Source organism: Hylobates moloch, unplaced genomic scaffold (assembly GCF_009828535.3).
Source record: "Hylobates moloch isolate HMO894 unplaced genomic scaffold, HMol_V3 SCAFFOLD_13, whole genome shotgun sequence".
In the NCBI taxonomy this organism is placed as follows: domain Eukaryota; kingdom Metazoa; phylum Chordata; class Mammalia; order Primates; family Hylobatidae; genus Hylobates; species Hylobates moloch.
Genome location: NW_026652288.1, coordinates 104,402,192 through 104,415,355, shown reverse-complemented (window position 1 = coordinate 104,415,355; position 13,164 = coordinate 104,402,192). Strand labels below are relative to the sequence as shown.

At 54.0% G+C, this 13,164-nt stretch overlaps 1 protein-coding gene across 1 annotated transcript; it reads left to right on the top strand.

Moving 5' to 3' along the window:
* Positions 1–256: 256 nt before the first annotated feature.
* Positions 257–12,578, top strand: ZDHHC19 (zinc finger DHHC-type palmitoyltransferase 19). Its single transcript, XM_058426206.1, is given in 8 exon segments — positions 257–454; positions 1,123–1,244; positions 2,286–2,425; positions 3,218–3,390; positions 4,092–4,197; positions 11,982–12,067; positions 12,405–12,516; positions 12,519–12,578. Coding segments are annotated over 8 exon segments (945 nt in total). The 5' UTR covers positions 257–308.
* Positions 12,579–13,164: the final 586 nt, after the last annotated feature.

Below are 13,164 nucleotides of genomic sequence, written 5' to 3'. Positions count from 1 at the left end.
TCCCATATGTTGCTCCAGGTCATATTTTTTCCAACAACAGCAGCCTCTCAGGGGCAGGACCTCTAGGTTCCCCAGCATGTGTGGGGACGGGGGTGGGGTTTGCTGTTGGAAGTTCCTGTCACCGGAGGCAGCCAAAGCAGGCTGCAGACAGTTCTGCTGAGGACCCCCAGCCTCTGTGATGTCACACTGGGCCTTCTTTCCTTTCATCCTGGGCTGCGAGGCCGCCGTGGTCATGGAGCTCTGGAAGCTGGGTTGGGGGAGGAAGCCTGGTGGCTCTGACCTCCCCTGGAGGTGCAGGAGGCCCAGCCATGACACTCTTAATGGATGCCATGACCCTGGTGAAGGAGCCTCATCCCCTGCCTCTGGTCCCACGTCCCTGGGTCCTCCCCAGCCTGTTTGCTGCCTTCAGTGTGGTGCTGCTGGTCTTTTTCAGTGGCCTCTTCTTCGCATTCCCGTGAGTTTCCCAGGCAAGCCGTTAGGTTTCCTACAAAGAGACAGCCAGGGAAACAGAAGATGATAGGATGGAGGCAGGGGAGTGCAGAAGACGGGGGGAGAGGTCAGGGAAAGGGGGATATTCTGGTCGAGGGAACCGACATGCAAAGGCGCAGAGGTCAAGGGTGCCTGTGCATTTTGGGAGCTTTGGGTGGCTGGTCATGCTGGTGACATTTGGTGGAGCCATTATGAGTCTGCCTGGGTATTTGGAGCCTGGATTTTTTTTTTTTTTTTTTTTTTTTTTGAGGCGGAGTCTCACTCTGTCGCCCAGGCTGGAGTGCAGTGGCGCGATCTCGGCTCACTGCAAGCTCTGCCTCCTGGGTTCACGCCATTCTCCTGCCTCAGCCTCTCCGAGTAGCTGGGACTACAGGCGCCCGCCACCACGCCCGGCTAATTTTTTGTATTTTTAGTAGAGACGGGGTTTCACTGTGGTCTCGATCTCCTGATCTCGTGATCCGCCCGCCTCGGCCTCCCAAAGTGCTGGGATTACAAGCGTGAGCCACCGCGCCCGGCCCTGGATTTTTAAATCTGGCTTTAAGGTCTATGGGTCCTGACCTGAGTAAGCCACAGGCCTTGGGCGGGGGGCTTTGGGCTGCCCCTGCTCAGGACCGAGCCTGCCTCTGGTCTCAGTTGCAGGTGGCTGGCTCAGAATGGGGAGTGGGCCTTTCCTGTCATCACAGGCTCCCTCTTCGCCCTTTCCTTCTTTAGTCTCATTTCACTCAACTTCTCAGACCCTGGCATCTTACATCAAGGTGAGGCATCAGCCCCCTGGGAGAAGGAGGTGACACCCAAGGGCTGGGAACCTGCAGGGGGATTCCTAAAGTGCTCTTCCTACTGACCCTCCTCCAGCCTCTGGACCCCTTCACCCCACGTCTTCATTGCTCTGGCCCTAGCACTTTCTTCTCCCCTCCCCTCCCCTCCCCTCCCTTCCCCTCCCTTCCTCCTCTCCCTTTTTTTTTTCTCCTTTTTTCCTTTTTTTTTTTTTTTTTTTTCTTTCTTTCTTTCTTTCTCTTTCTTTCTTTCTTTCTCTTTCTTTCTTTTTCTCTTTCTTTCTTTCTCTCTCTTTCTTTTTCTTTCTCTTTCTTTCCTTCTTTCCTTTCTTCTTTCTTTCTCTCTTTCCTTTTCTTTTTGTTGAGATAGAGTCTTGCTTTGCTGCCCAGGCTGGAGTGCAGTGATCTCGGCTCACTGCAACCTCCGCCTCCCAGGTTCAAGAGATTCTTCTGCCTCAGCCTCCCGAGTAGCTGGGACTACAGGAGCATGCTACCAAGCCCAGCTAATTTTTTGTATTTTTAGTAGAGATGGGGTTTCACCATATTGGCCAGGCTGGTCTCGAACTCCCGACCTCATGATCAGCCCACCTCGGCCTCCCAAAGTGCTGGGATTACAGGTGTGAGCCACCGCACCTGGCCCTACCCAGTTTCTTAAGCCACCAAGGTGTGGAAAAACAGAATTGTTGAGGTTTCCCAGTTGCCTTAGATGGGAGGACCGGGCAGGCGAGGTTTGGGCTCTTCCAAACCACTGTATGCACTTCCTCCCTTCACTACACAATGACACTCAAAACAGCACTCACTGTTCCAAACGCCTGAGTTTCATACAAAACTCTCCTGGCTGGAAACCCGTCTTCCCTTTGACTGCCACCCTTTCTGAGCTTGGACAGCTTGCTCAGTGGGGACAGGGGTTCCCCTGCCCACCTTGTCCCCACCCTTCCTCGTGCTCTGTGATGCTGTGGAGCTGCCCCCGCCACGGGGTGACCGCAGGGCCTTCTGCTATGCCCAATCCTCTTCCCATGCCAGGCTCCGCTGAGCAGGGTCCCTTGACGGTGCACGTTGTGTGGGTGAACCACGGGGCCTTCCGCCTGCAGTGGTGTCCGAAGTGCTGCTTCCACCGCCCGCCCCGGACCTACCACTGCCCCTGGTGCAACATCTGTGTGGAGGTGAGTGCCCCTCTACCTGTCCACCAGCCATCGCCCCACGTCTGGCTGGGACCAGGAGCCTCCCTCATACAGGGGCCAGGGCTGGCTGTGAAGCTGTCTTTCAGGACTGCTAAAGGCCAAGGGTGGCAGTAACTCCCAGCCACCCTTGGTCACTCATGTGTTCTCCACCTGCACCTGTCCTGGGAGGCTGGCCACTGCCTGCAGAGGTGCTGACATGCACAGGGCATCCACATCTGTCCTGGGCTGGGTCAGGCCAGGGGAGGAGAGGCAGCCCTCTGTCCCACCCCTGGGCTCGCTAACACAAGATACCCAAGCCCCTCAGGCTGGCTGCCCGCCTGGTCTGGGTGTCCAAGTTGGAGGGTCTCCTGGCTGTGAGTGACCATCTGTCTGGTGAGCATGGCTTGCATAGGTTTACAAGTGCAGGAGGCTGGCTGGGCAAGGGTGTTACTGTTACTGTCATCTTCATCGAATGGATGAGAAAGTGGAGGCCCAGAAATGGTTTACGTTCTGCCCAAAGTTACAGTAGGATGTGTCTCACAGAAGGCCAGGCCAGCCTTCTCTCTAAAGGTCTTCTGACAGGTGACCGTATATACCAGAGTCCTAACTGTGCTCTAACAAGGGAAGTGTCAGCATGAGGGATTCCGTGGCTCAGTTTCTCCCTGGGGGTGGAAGCCAGTGCATGGGCCAAGGGCAGGTGGCCTAGAAGGCAGGGGGAAGGCCTCAGGATTTGGGGTGATGGAAGTTGGGCCGGAGGAGAAGTCCTCAAGCCTGGCCCCTCTCCCCGTTGCCCAGGACTTTGACCACCACTGCAAGTGGGTCAATAACTGCATCGGTCACCGCAACTTCCGCTTCTTCATGCTGCTCATCCTGTCCCTGTGCCTCTACTCGGGCGCCATGCTGGTCACCTGTCTCATCTTCCTGGTGCGCACAACCCACCTGCCCTTCTCCACCGACAAGGCCATCGCGTATCCGCCCACGTGGGGAAGGAGGGGAGGAGGCGGGGACAGCCAAGGAGGGGGCTGTAGAGGGCGGGGCTATGGGGGCGGGGCTAGAGGGAGAAGCCACCTGGAAGGACCAGTCTGGGACGAGGTGAGGTGGGTGGGGTCGGGGGATGGGCGGGGCTAGGAGAAGGGGCGGAGCGTTAAGCCTCTAGCGGGCCGGGGGCAGTGGCTCACGCCTGTAATTCCAGCACTTTGGGAGGCCGAGGCGGGAGGATCGCTTCAGCCCGAGTCCCAGACCAGCCTGGGCAACATAGACCCCGTCTCTACAAAAAAATAGAAAAATTAGCCGGGCGTGGTGGCACGTGCCTATAGTCCCAGCTACCCGGGAGGCTGAGGTGGGAGGATCGTTTCAACCGGTAGAGGCTGCAGTGAGCTGTGATTGTGCCTCCAAAAAAAAGAAAAGAAGAGAAAAGAAAAGAAAAAAGGAAAAGGAATCTGGCGGGGTCATGGAGCGGGTGCTAAAGGTGGACCGCAGATCTGGACGGGCGGGGACAGCGGGGTGGAGTCAGGCTTTCGCGGGGGTGGGGGGATGAGGGTGGAGCCAGGGGACTGGGTGAGTGGGTGGGCGTCCGGGGGCGGGGCGGGGCGGGGCTCGGGGCGGAGTCGGGCCTGAGGGGCGGGGCCAGGCGTGGGGGTCCCGCAGCTCCGTTCCTTAACCCGCGCAGCATCGTGGTGGCTGTGCCCGCCGCGGGCTTCCTGGTGCCGCTGTCCCTCCTGCTGCTGATCCAGGCCGTGTCCGTGAGCTCGGCCGACCGCACCTACAAGGGCAAGGTACGTGGGGCCGTGGGTGGTCAGCTTGCACCTCCGGGACCTCCGCGCTTCCCGCGCTTTCTCCACTGCCCTTGGCCCTGTGATAGCCTGACCTCCACCCGCGACGGTGCCTCGTTAGGTCCCTCCAGACCCAGCTCTTAAGAGCTTCCAATCTCGCCTCCTCCGGGAGCTCGGTGGTCCGTGTCCCTCCTGGGGGCCTAACTGTGTGCTGGGCGGTTTGGATTCTTTGAGCGATGGGAATAGAGGTGGGTAAGGCTACATTCCACACTCGTGTTGATGAGGAACCTGAAATCAGAGTAACACCCACCAGATGCCCACGAACACTCAGAGAGGCGGCCGGTTCTGAGCTGTGTGGCGCAGACTCAGGCATTGAGGCTTCAGGGAGGACCACACGGTAGGGTAGGACATGCAGCTTAGGGGTTCGGGAGAGACAGAAGACAGAGAGGAGGGCATTGCAGGTGAGGGGACACCTTTGCAAAAACTCAGGGAAGCCTGAAAGTCTGTGGAATGCTGATAGGATGGAGAGGAAACAATTCTAATTGGGGCAGAAGGTGGTGTGGGCAACCAAGTCGACTGCTTCCGCTGGCCACATTAAAAAGGTCCAGGCTGGAGAATGGCGTGAACCGGCGAGGCGGAGCTTGCAGTGAGCCCAGATCGTGCCACTGCACTCCAGCCTGGGAGACAGAGCCAGACTCTGTCTCAAAACAAACAAACAAACACCAAAACAAAAAGTCGTTTATTGAGCAATAATCTACCTATGTAATCCCCTTTCTAGTGTACAGCTATGAGTTCTGACACATGGATACAGTCCTGCAGCCACCACCATAATCAATATTTAGAACAGGTCCGTCACCCCAGAAAATCAGAGATCATGGTCTTTTGTAGTCAGTTTCTCCCCCTACCTGCAGCTTTTGGCAACCACTGATCTGCCTTCTGTCCTTAACATTTTCCTTTTCCAGAATAACTGGGATTGTTGGCTTGTGAGTCTGGCTTCTTTCACTTAGCACAATACATTCGAGATTCATTCATGTTGTTGCTCATATCAGCCGTTTATTCCTTTTGATTGCCGTACGGTATTGCATTGTATGGATGTTCAATAGATTATCCATTTACCAGTTGAAGATGTTTGTGTTATGTCTAGCTTGGGAGATTATAATAAATAAAGCTGCTATAAACACTGGTGTACAGGCATGTGAACATAAGTTTTCATTTCTTTGGGGTAAATACTTGAAGGGGTCATATGGTAATTGAATGTGGTTTTTTGTTTATTTGTTTGAGATGGAGTCTCACTCTGTCACCCAGGATGGAGTGCAGTGGCTCGATCTTGGCTCACTGCAACCTCCACCTCCCAGATTCAAGTGATCCTCCCACCTCAGCCTCCCAAGTAGCTGAGACTACAGGTGTGAGCCACCACGCCAGGCTAATTTTTGCATTTTTAGTAGAGATGGAGTTTCACCATGTTGGCCAGGCTGGTCTGGAACTCCTGACCTCAAGTGATCTACCTGCCTCAGCCTCCCAAAGTGCTGGGATTATAGGCGTGAGCCACTGTGTCTGGCCTGAATGTTTAACTTCATAATAAATCGCCAAATTGTCTTCCCAAATGGTGGTACTATTTTGCATTCCTACCCGTAATATATAAGAATTCCAGTTGCTTTGCATCTTTACCAACGTTTGATGTTGTCAGTTGTTTTTGTTGTTTTTTGTTTTAGCTGGTATAAGACATGTGTAGTGGCATCTCAGTGTGGCTTCAGTTTGTATTTTCCTAATGACTAATGGTTTAAGCATATTTTCATGTTCTTCTTTGCCATCTGTGTAACTGTGGTGAAGTATCTGTTCCAATCTTTTGTCCATTTAAAAAATTGTATTGTTTCCTTATTACTTGTTACAAAAAAATCTGCTAGGATTTTCATTGGAATTTCACGGAGCCTATAGATCAGTTTGTGGAGAATTGACATTCTAACAAGACTGAGTGTTTGAATTCATGAACATGCCACACCTCTCCATTTATTTACGTCTTCTTCAATGTCTTTCATCCTTATTTTGTGTTTTTCAGCTATAGATTTTGTATCCATTTTGTTAGATTTATATGTATTTCATGCTTTTTGTGCTATTGTAAGCATGTTTTTTAAAATTTCAATTTCCATCTGTTCATTATCATAAGGAAATACAATGGATTTTTGTGAATTGGTGTTGAATCCTGCCATTTTGCTAGACTCATTTATTAGTTCCAATAGCTTTTTTGTTGATTCTACACAGGAAATCCTGTCATCTGTGAAAAAGGACAGTTTCACTTCTTCTTTTCCAGTCTGTATGGCTTTATTTCTTTCTCTTCTTATTGCGTGTCTTGGGCCTCTAGCACAACGTGGAGCAGGAGTGGAGAGGGTGGACTTCCCCGCCATGAGACTCCTTCAGCAGGACACTGGCTGTTCTAGGAAAACTGATGGGCAGCATTGATGAGGGAGCAGCTGCAGGTATCAGACAGCTGGAAGGACAGAGGTGCTGTCTCTGCCCACCACCTCCCATCACAGTCACCCTGCAATCACTCTACCACACCCATATTTGGCTCCCACACCTATGACTCCCCCGCTCCGCCCTTCCTCATCAGCCCGCTCTGGTCGGCATGTGGTCCCTCCTTGGCCTCAGTGCATCGTTTCAGCCTCTTCTGGGCAGGCTTCGCCCTTCTCACATCCTGCGGTTCTTCCTGCCCTCCCTCCTCTGCCCAGAATGCTGCCCTCCTGATCCAGGATCTCCAGCCTCCAGGGACCTTAACGTGGCCTGCGATTCACCAGGCAGGGCTCCTTCCCGCGGCCCACAGCACCCACCTCAGGCCTTCTTCACATGCCCCAAATCTCATTCCCTTCCTCCTCCATCCCCAGGCTGCAACTCTGCCTGTGGTTGATAGCAAGGTCTCTGGATGCAGTTCACACATATTCACATCACAGCTCCACAGCATACCAGCAGAGAGATCCTGGGTGTATTACTTAGCCACCTAGGCGTCCATTTTCCCCATCTGTAAAGTGGGCAGCATGGGTGAGTTTAAGACATAGAGTAGCAGCTGGTACAAGTGAGTGCTCTAGATGTCGCTACTATTAATACCATTCAATTTCTTTTTCTTTCTTTCTTTCTTTCTTTCTTTCTTTCTTTCTTTCTTTCTTTCGTTCTTCTTTCTTTTTTTTCTTTTTTGAGACAGAGTATCTCTCTGTCACTTAGACTGGAGTGCAGTGGCGTGATCTTGGCCTCCCGGGTTCAAGCGATTCTCCTGCCTCAGCCTCCCAAGTAGCTGGAATTACAGGCGCACATCACCACGCCCGCCTAATTTTTTGTATTTTTAGTAGAGACAGGGTTTCACCGTGTTGGCCAGGCTGGTCTCGAACTCGTGACCTCAGGTGATCCACTCGCCTCGGCCTCCCAAAGTGCTGGGATTACAGGCGTGAGCCACCGCAACTGGCACCATTCATTTTCATCACCATTTACACACGCTCCTGTCTCTCTCATCTTAAAAGCAAAGCAAAACCCTCCCTTAGCACCGCCAGCCTCCACTCCGCCTGCCCTACTCTGCTCTCCAGCAGCCAAGTCTCGTGACAGAGCTGGCAGTGCTCACGTGCTCCATTCTCCCCCTTCCCCGGCCGCCGTGCTCACTGTCACACGGATGCCGCTCTCACCAGGCGGCCAAAGCCAGCGGTCAGGCCTCAGACTACTGTTTCCGGAGCGCACACAGCAGCTTCTGAAACTGCACGCAGGGAAGCGGCCTGTCCCCGCCCCCCAGGGCTCAGCCTCTGGCCCCCTGGGCGACTCCTCTGAGTGTGCCTGGACGCCACTGCCTGGGTTCCTGCGCCTTCCCTCGGTGCTGCCCTCGCCACCCTGAAGGTTGAGGCTTGCCCAGGATATGTCGTGTGCAGTGCGTCCTCAACCCCCAGCACAGTGACTGGAACTTCCCTTTTTTTTTTTTTTCTTGACTACAAGGGCAGTAGTGAGCGGCGAGGAAAGGGTAGAACAAGGAATTGGGTCTGTAACTTACTGAAAAGGCGAGATAAACCACTGCTTTCAGACCAGTCCTTGGAACTTTTTTTTTCTTTTTTTGAGACGGAGTCTCACACTGTTGTCCCAGCTGGAGTGCGATGGCGTCATCTCGGCTCACCACAACCTCCACCTCCTGGGTTCAAGTGATTCTCCTGCCTCAGCCTCCCAAGCAGATGGAACTACAGGCATGCACCACCACACTCTACTAAAAATTTTTGTATTTTTAGTAGAGATGGGATTTCACTATGTTGGCCAGGCTGGTCTTGAACTTGTGACCTCAAATGATCCACCCATCTTGGCCTCCCAAAGTGCTGGGATTACAGGCATGAGCCACCATGCCCGGCCCCTGGAACATTTTTAAGGCCCCAAAATACTTCTGAAACAGTGAGTGAACCAACCAACAAAGGAATCCATAGCACTTTGGGAGGGACGAAAAGACAGAGAGAGAAACCAGATGCCCTGATCCCTGGTGGGGAATGGAGAGGGGGGTTGGGTGGGAGACAGAGCAAGAAGCAGCCCACCCTGGCTTTGGTCCTGTGGAGTGTCAGGCAGTTTCAGACACAGAACAGGAGCAGGAGCCCCAGGTCTGGAGACAGTGAGGGGGACAGTCTGAGTGCTTCAGAGCTGTTGGTTTCTTTTTCTTTTTTTATTTTTTGAGACAGAGTCTCACTCTGTCGTCCAGGCTAGAGTGCAGTGGTGCTATCTCGGCTCACTGCAACCTCCACCTCCTAGATTCAAGTGATTCTCCTGCCTCAGCCTCCTGAGTAGTTGGGATTACAGGCACATGCCACCATGCCCGGCTAATTTTTGCATTTTTAGTAGACGGGGTTCTTCCATGTTGGCCAGGCTGGTCTCGAACTCCTGGCCTCAAGTGATCCACCCGCCTTGGCCTCCCAAAGTGCTGGGATTACAGGTGTGTGCCATGGTGCCCGGCCGAGAGCTGTTGGTTTCATTCATATCTGAAAGCATCTTGCCTGGGAGAGGCAGGTACAAATGTATTGGTCTGTTTTGGCCGGGTGCGGTGGCTCACACCTGTAATCCCAGCACTTTGGGAGGCAAAGGTGGGTGGATCACTTGAGGTCAGGAGTTCGAGACAAGCCTGGCCAACACAGTGAAACCCCGTCTCTACTAAAAATACAAAAATTAGCCGGGTGTGGTGGCGGGCGCCTGTAATCCCAGCTACTTGGGAGGCTGAGGCAGGAGAATCGCTTGAACCCGGGAGGCGGAGGTTGCAGTGAGCCAAGATCGTGCCACTGCACTCCAGCCTGGGCGACACAGTGAGACTCTGTCTCAAAAAAAAAAGAAAAATGTATTGGTCAGTCTTATGAATTTATTAAAGATCATCATTCTTTTTTTTTTTTTTTTTTAAGACGGAGTCTTGCTCGGTCGCCCAGGCTGGAGTGCAGTGGCGCAATCTCGGCTCACTGCAAGCTCCGCCTCCCGGGTTCACGCCATTCTCCTGCCTCAGCCTCTCCGAGTAGCTGGGACTACAGGCGCCCGCCACCACGCCCGGCTAATTTTTTGTATTTTTAGTAGAGACGGGGTTTCACCCTGGTCTCGATCTCCTGACCTCGTGATCCGCCCGCCTCGGCCTCCCAAAGTGCTGGGATTACAAGCGTGAGCCACCGCGCCCGGCCAAAGATCATCATTCTTTTAAGCATTTTTCTGTGCCTCATATACAATCAACATTTTTCTATACCTTATATAAATCTAATAAATCAAAATTTATTTCCCTAATGCCAGGTACAGTGACTCACACCTGTAATCCCAGCCCTTTGAAAGGCTGAAGTGGGAAGATCACTTGAGGACAGGAGTTCAAGACCAGCCTGGGCAACATAGCCAGACCCCATTCCTGCAAAAAAATTAAAAATTGGCTGGGCATAGTGGTGCATGCCTGTAGTCTCAGCTACTTTGGAGATAGAGGTGGGAGGATCCCTTGAGCCCAGGAGTTTGAGTTTGCGAAGACCTATGATCCCTGCACTCCAGCCTGGGCAACAAGCGCAAAACTGCGTCTCAAAAAAAAAAAAAGGCCGGGCTCAGTGGCTCATACCTGCAATCCCAGCACTTTGGGAGGCCAAGGTGGGTGGATCATGAGGTCGGGAGATCGAGACCATCCTGGCTAACACAGTGAAACCCCGCCTCTACTAAAAGTACAAAAAATTAGCCGGGCGTGGTGGCGGGCACCTGTAATCCCAGCTACTTGGGAGGCTGAGGCAGGAGAATGGCGTGAACCCGGGAGGGAGAGCTTGCAGTGAGCTGAGATCGAGCCACTGCACTCCAGCCTGGGTGACAGAGCAAGACTCCGTCTCAAAAAAAAAATGTATATATATATCCCTAAATTTTAAAATTCTCTCAATATACTTTTAGTTTTTCTAGAGACAGGGTCCCACTCTGTCATTCAGGCTGGAGTGCAGTGGTGTAATCACAGCTCACTGCAGCCTCGAACTCCTAGGCTCAAGGAATCCTCTCATCCCAGCCTCCCAAGAAGCTGAGACTATAGGTGCACAATGCCACAGCCACCTAACTATTTTTACTTTTTTAGAGATGAAAGTCTCACTGTGTTGCTCAGGCTGGTCTCGAACTTCTGGGCTCCAGATCCTCCCTTCTCCATCTCCCAAAATGCTTGGATTACAGGTGCCAATCACTATGCCTGGCCAATTTAATCAAAATCTTCTAAATGACTAATACAATACCAATTTCTTTTTTTTGAGCCGGAGTCTCAGTCTGTCACCCAGGCTGGAGTGCAGTGGCATGATCTCGGCTCACTGCAAACTCCGCCTCCTGGGTTCAAGCGATTCTCCTGCCTCAGCCTCCCCAGTAGCTGGGATTACAGGTGCCTGCCACCACGCCTGGCTAATTTTTTGTGTTTTTAGTAGAGATGGGGTTTCACCATGTTGGCCAGGCTGGTCTCAAACTCCTGACTTCAAGTGATCCACCCGCCTCGGCCTCCCAAAGTGCAGGGATTACAGGCAGGAGCCATCTCACCCGGCCAATATGTTTCTTTCACATGCTTTAAATACCTTAAAGTAGGCAGAATCTCAAATAGTGCAAGGATGCGCGTTGCCCTGTGGCGACAGTGAGCTGTTATGGGGCCACCCAGACTTTTCCTCCCTCGAGTGAGTGCCAGCTACCCTTGCATGGAGTCCTGGTTCCTTTGGTGGAGGATGGTGTTGAAAATCTCAGCCTGTGCGCCAGGGAGCGGGGGCATGGGACACAGGGGAGTTGGTGGTGGGCAGAGATGCTGCTGGGCCACTTTCAGTGACAAAACGTGACAGCGAAGGCTCTTGAAGTCAGGTGAGGCCCAGCCTGCCCTGGGGAGGAGGGGGAGTTCGGGAGGGGTGAGGCGGATGGGTAGAGTGAGTGGGCGAAGCGGAGAGAGGAGGGAGAGAACCTGATCAAGGTCAAGAGTGCCCAGGGGAGGGCTTGGCCTTTACCGCGTGGTGTGTTCAAGGCTTTTAGCCCAGGTTTCCCGGGTCATGTGATCATGGTTAGGGAACTATGACTGGGCCTCGCTCAACTCACCTTCCAGACAGTGACGTTCAGTGTCTGGAAGGAGGTGGCAGGAAGATGTGTGTGGCCAGTGGAGACCAAGAGGAGGAGGATGGGGCCGTGGTGGGGAGGTCCTCTCAGTCTCCTGGCCTCCAGCTTGCTGCTGCCCTGGGCTGAGGCCTGGCTAGCTGACCCGCTCAGGGAGGGCCACTGGGCAATGGCCCAGCCATTCCTGCTGGTTCTGAGCTCCTCTTCCGGTTTCCATCCCCCTCCAGTGCAGACACCTTCTGGGATACAACCCCTTCGACCAGGGCTGTGCCAGCAACTGGTATTTAACAATTTGTGCACCACTGGGACCCAAGTGAGTTGGCAAACCAGAGGCCCAACTGCTGAACCCTGGGGGTGGGGCAGCGGCGGCTTCCCCCTGGCTCCTTAGCACAGCTCCAGACCCTTATACCCACCGTTCCGGCGCCTCTGGGGTTTTCTCCAGGGCACTGGGAGCTCTGGGGCCTCCCTGCGTCCTTGGCTCTGTGTGTTCTTGCCCCGTTATGGCATAGAGGGGTGCTGCATCCTGGATGAGGCTGGCCTCAGCTTCCTGCAGAGCCAAGCCCTGGGCTTCGTGCTTCCCAAGCTGAGGGGGGCAGGGGAGCCAGACCAGGGAGGACAGTGGCCCCTGCATCTGGCCTGCTGCTCCCCAGGTACATGGCTGAAGCTGTCCAGCTGCAGAGAGTGGTGGGGCCTGACTGGACATCCATGCCGAACATGCACCCTCCAATGTCCCCCTCTGCTCTCAACCCCCCAGCCTGCCCTGGCCCCCAGCCCCAACCTCTGGGTCCCTACAAACCAGGGAGGGGTGCCCCAGGGCGTGGTGAGGCTGCAGCTCTCCAGGAGGTAAGAAGCATGTGTGCGCGTGGGTGTCTGTGCGTGTCGGGAGAGGGATGTCTGCAGGTCGTGAGGGTGTTGGGGAGGCCCCTGAGGTTGGGCTGACCCTGAAGCTGGAGCGCTCCGAGCTTGGGGGAGGAGGGCTCTACACTGGAGGGGCGTTGAAAGGAGGACCCAGGCCTCTAGAATATACCCAGGAGTCCCTGGAGTCACAAAGACAAATGAAGGATGACTCCCCCCCACATGTGCTGATGGGCCTCGGGCCAGTCACCTACTCACAGGACTGTCTCGTGGTTTATAATTTGGCCAGGGGGTGGGGGTAGTGGGAGATGCTTTTATTTAAAGGAAACGTTGACTCGAAGCCCCATGAGACACGGAGGTGGAGCATCAGGAGGCCGCCTTGGGGCTGGGCAACCCCTGCGCCCCCCGGGGCCTCTGCAGCACATTCTGTGGGGCCAGCCCGCTCCCTTTGCCTCCAGGAGCAGGAGACCTGGCATGAGCTGCAGGGCGGGGTCTTGTTGAGAGCGCTCATGCCCCTGTTCTGTGTTTAGTTCCACACGGGCCCAGTGCTGCCCC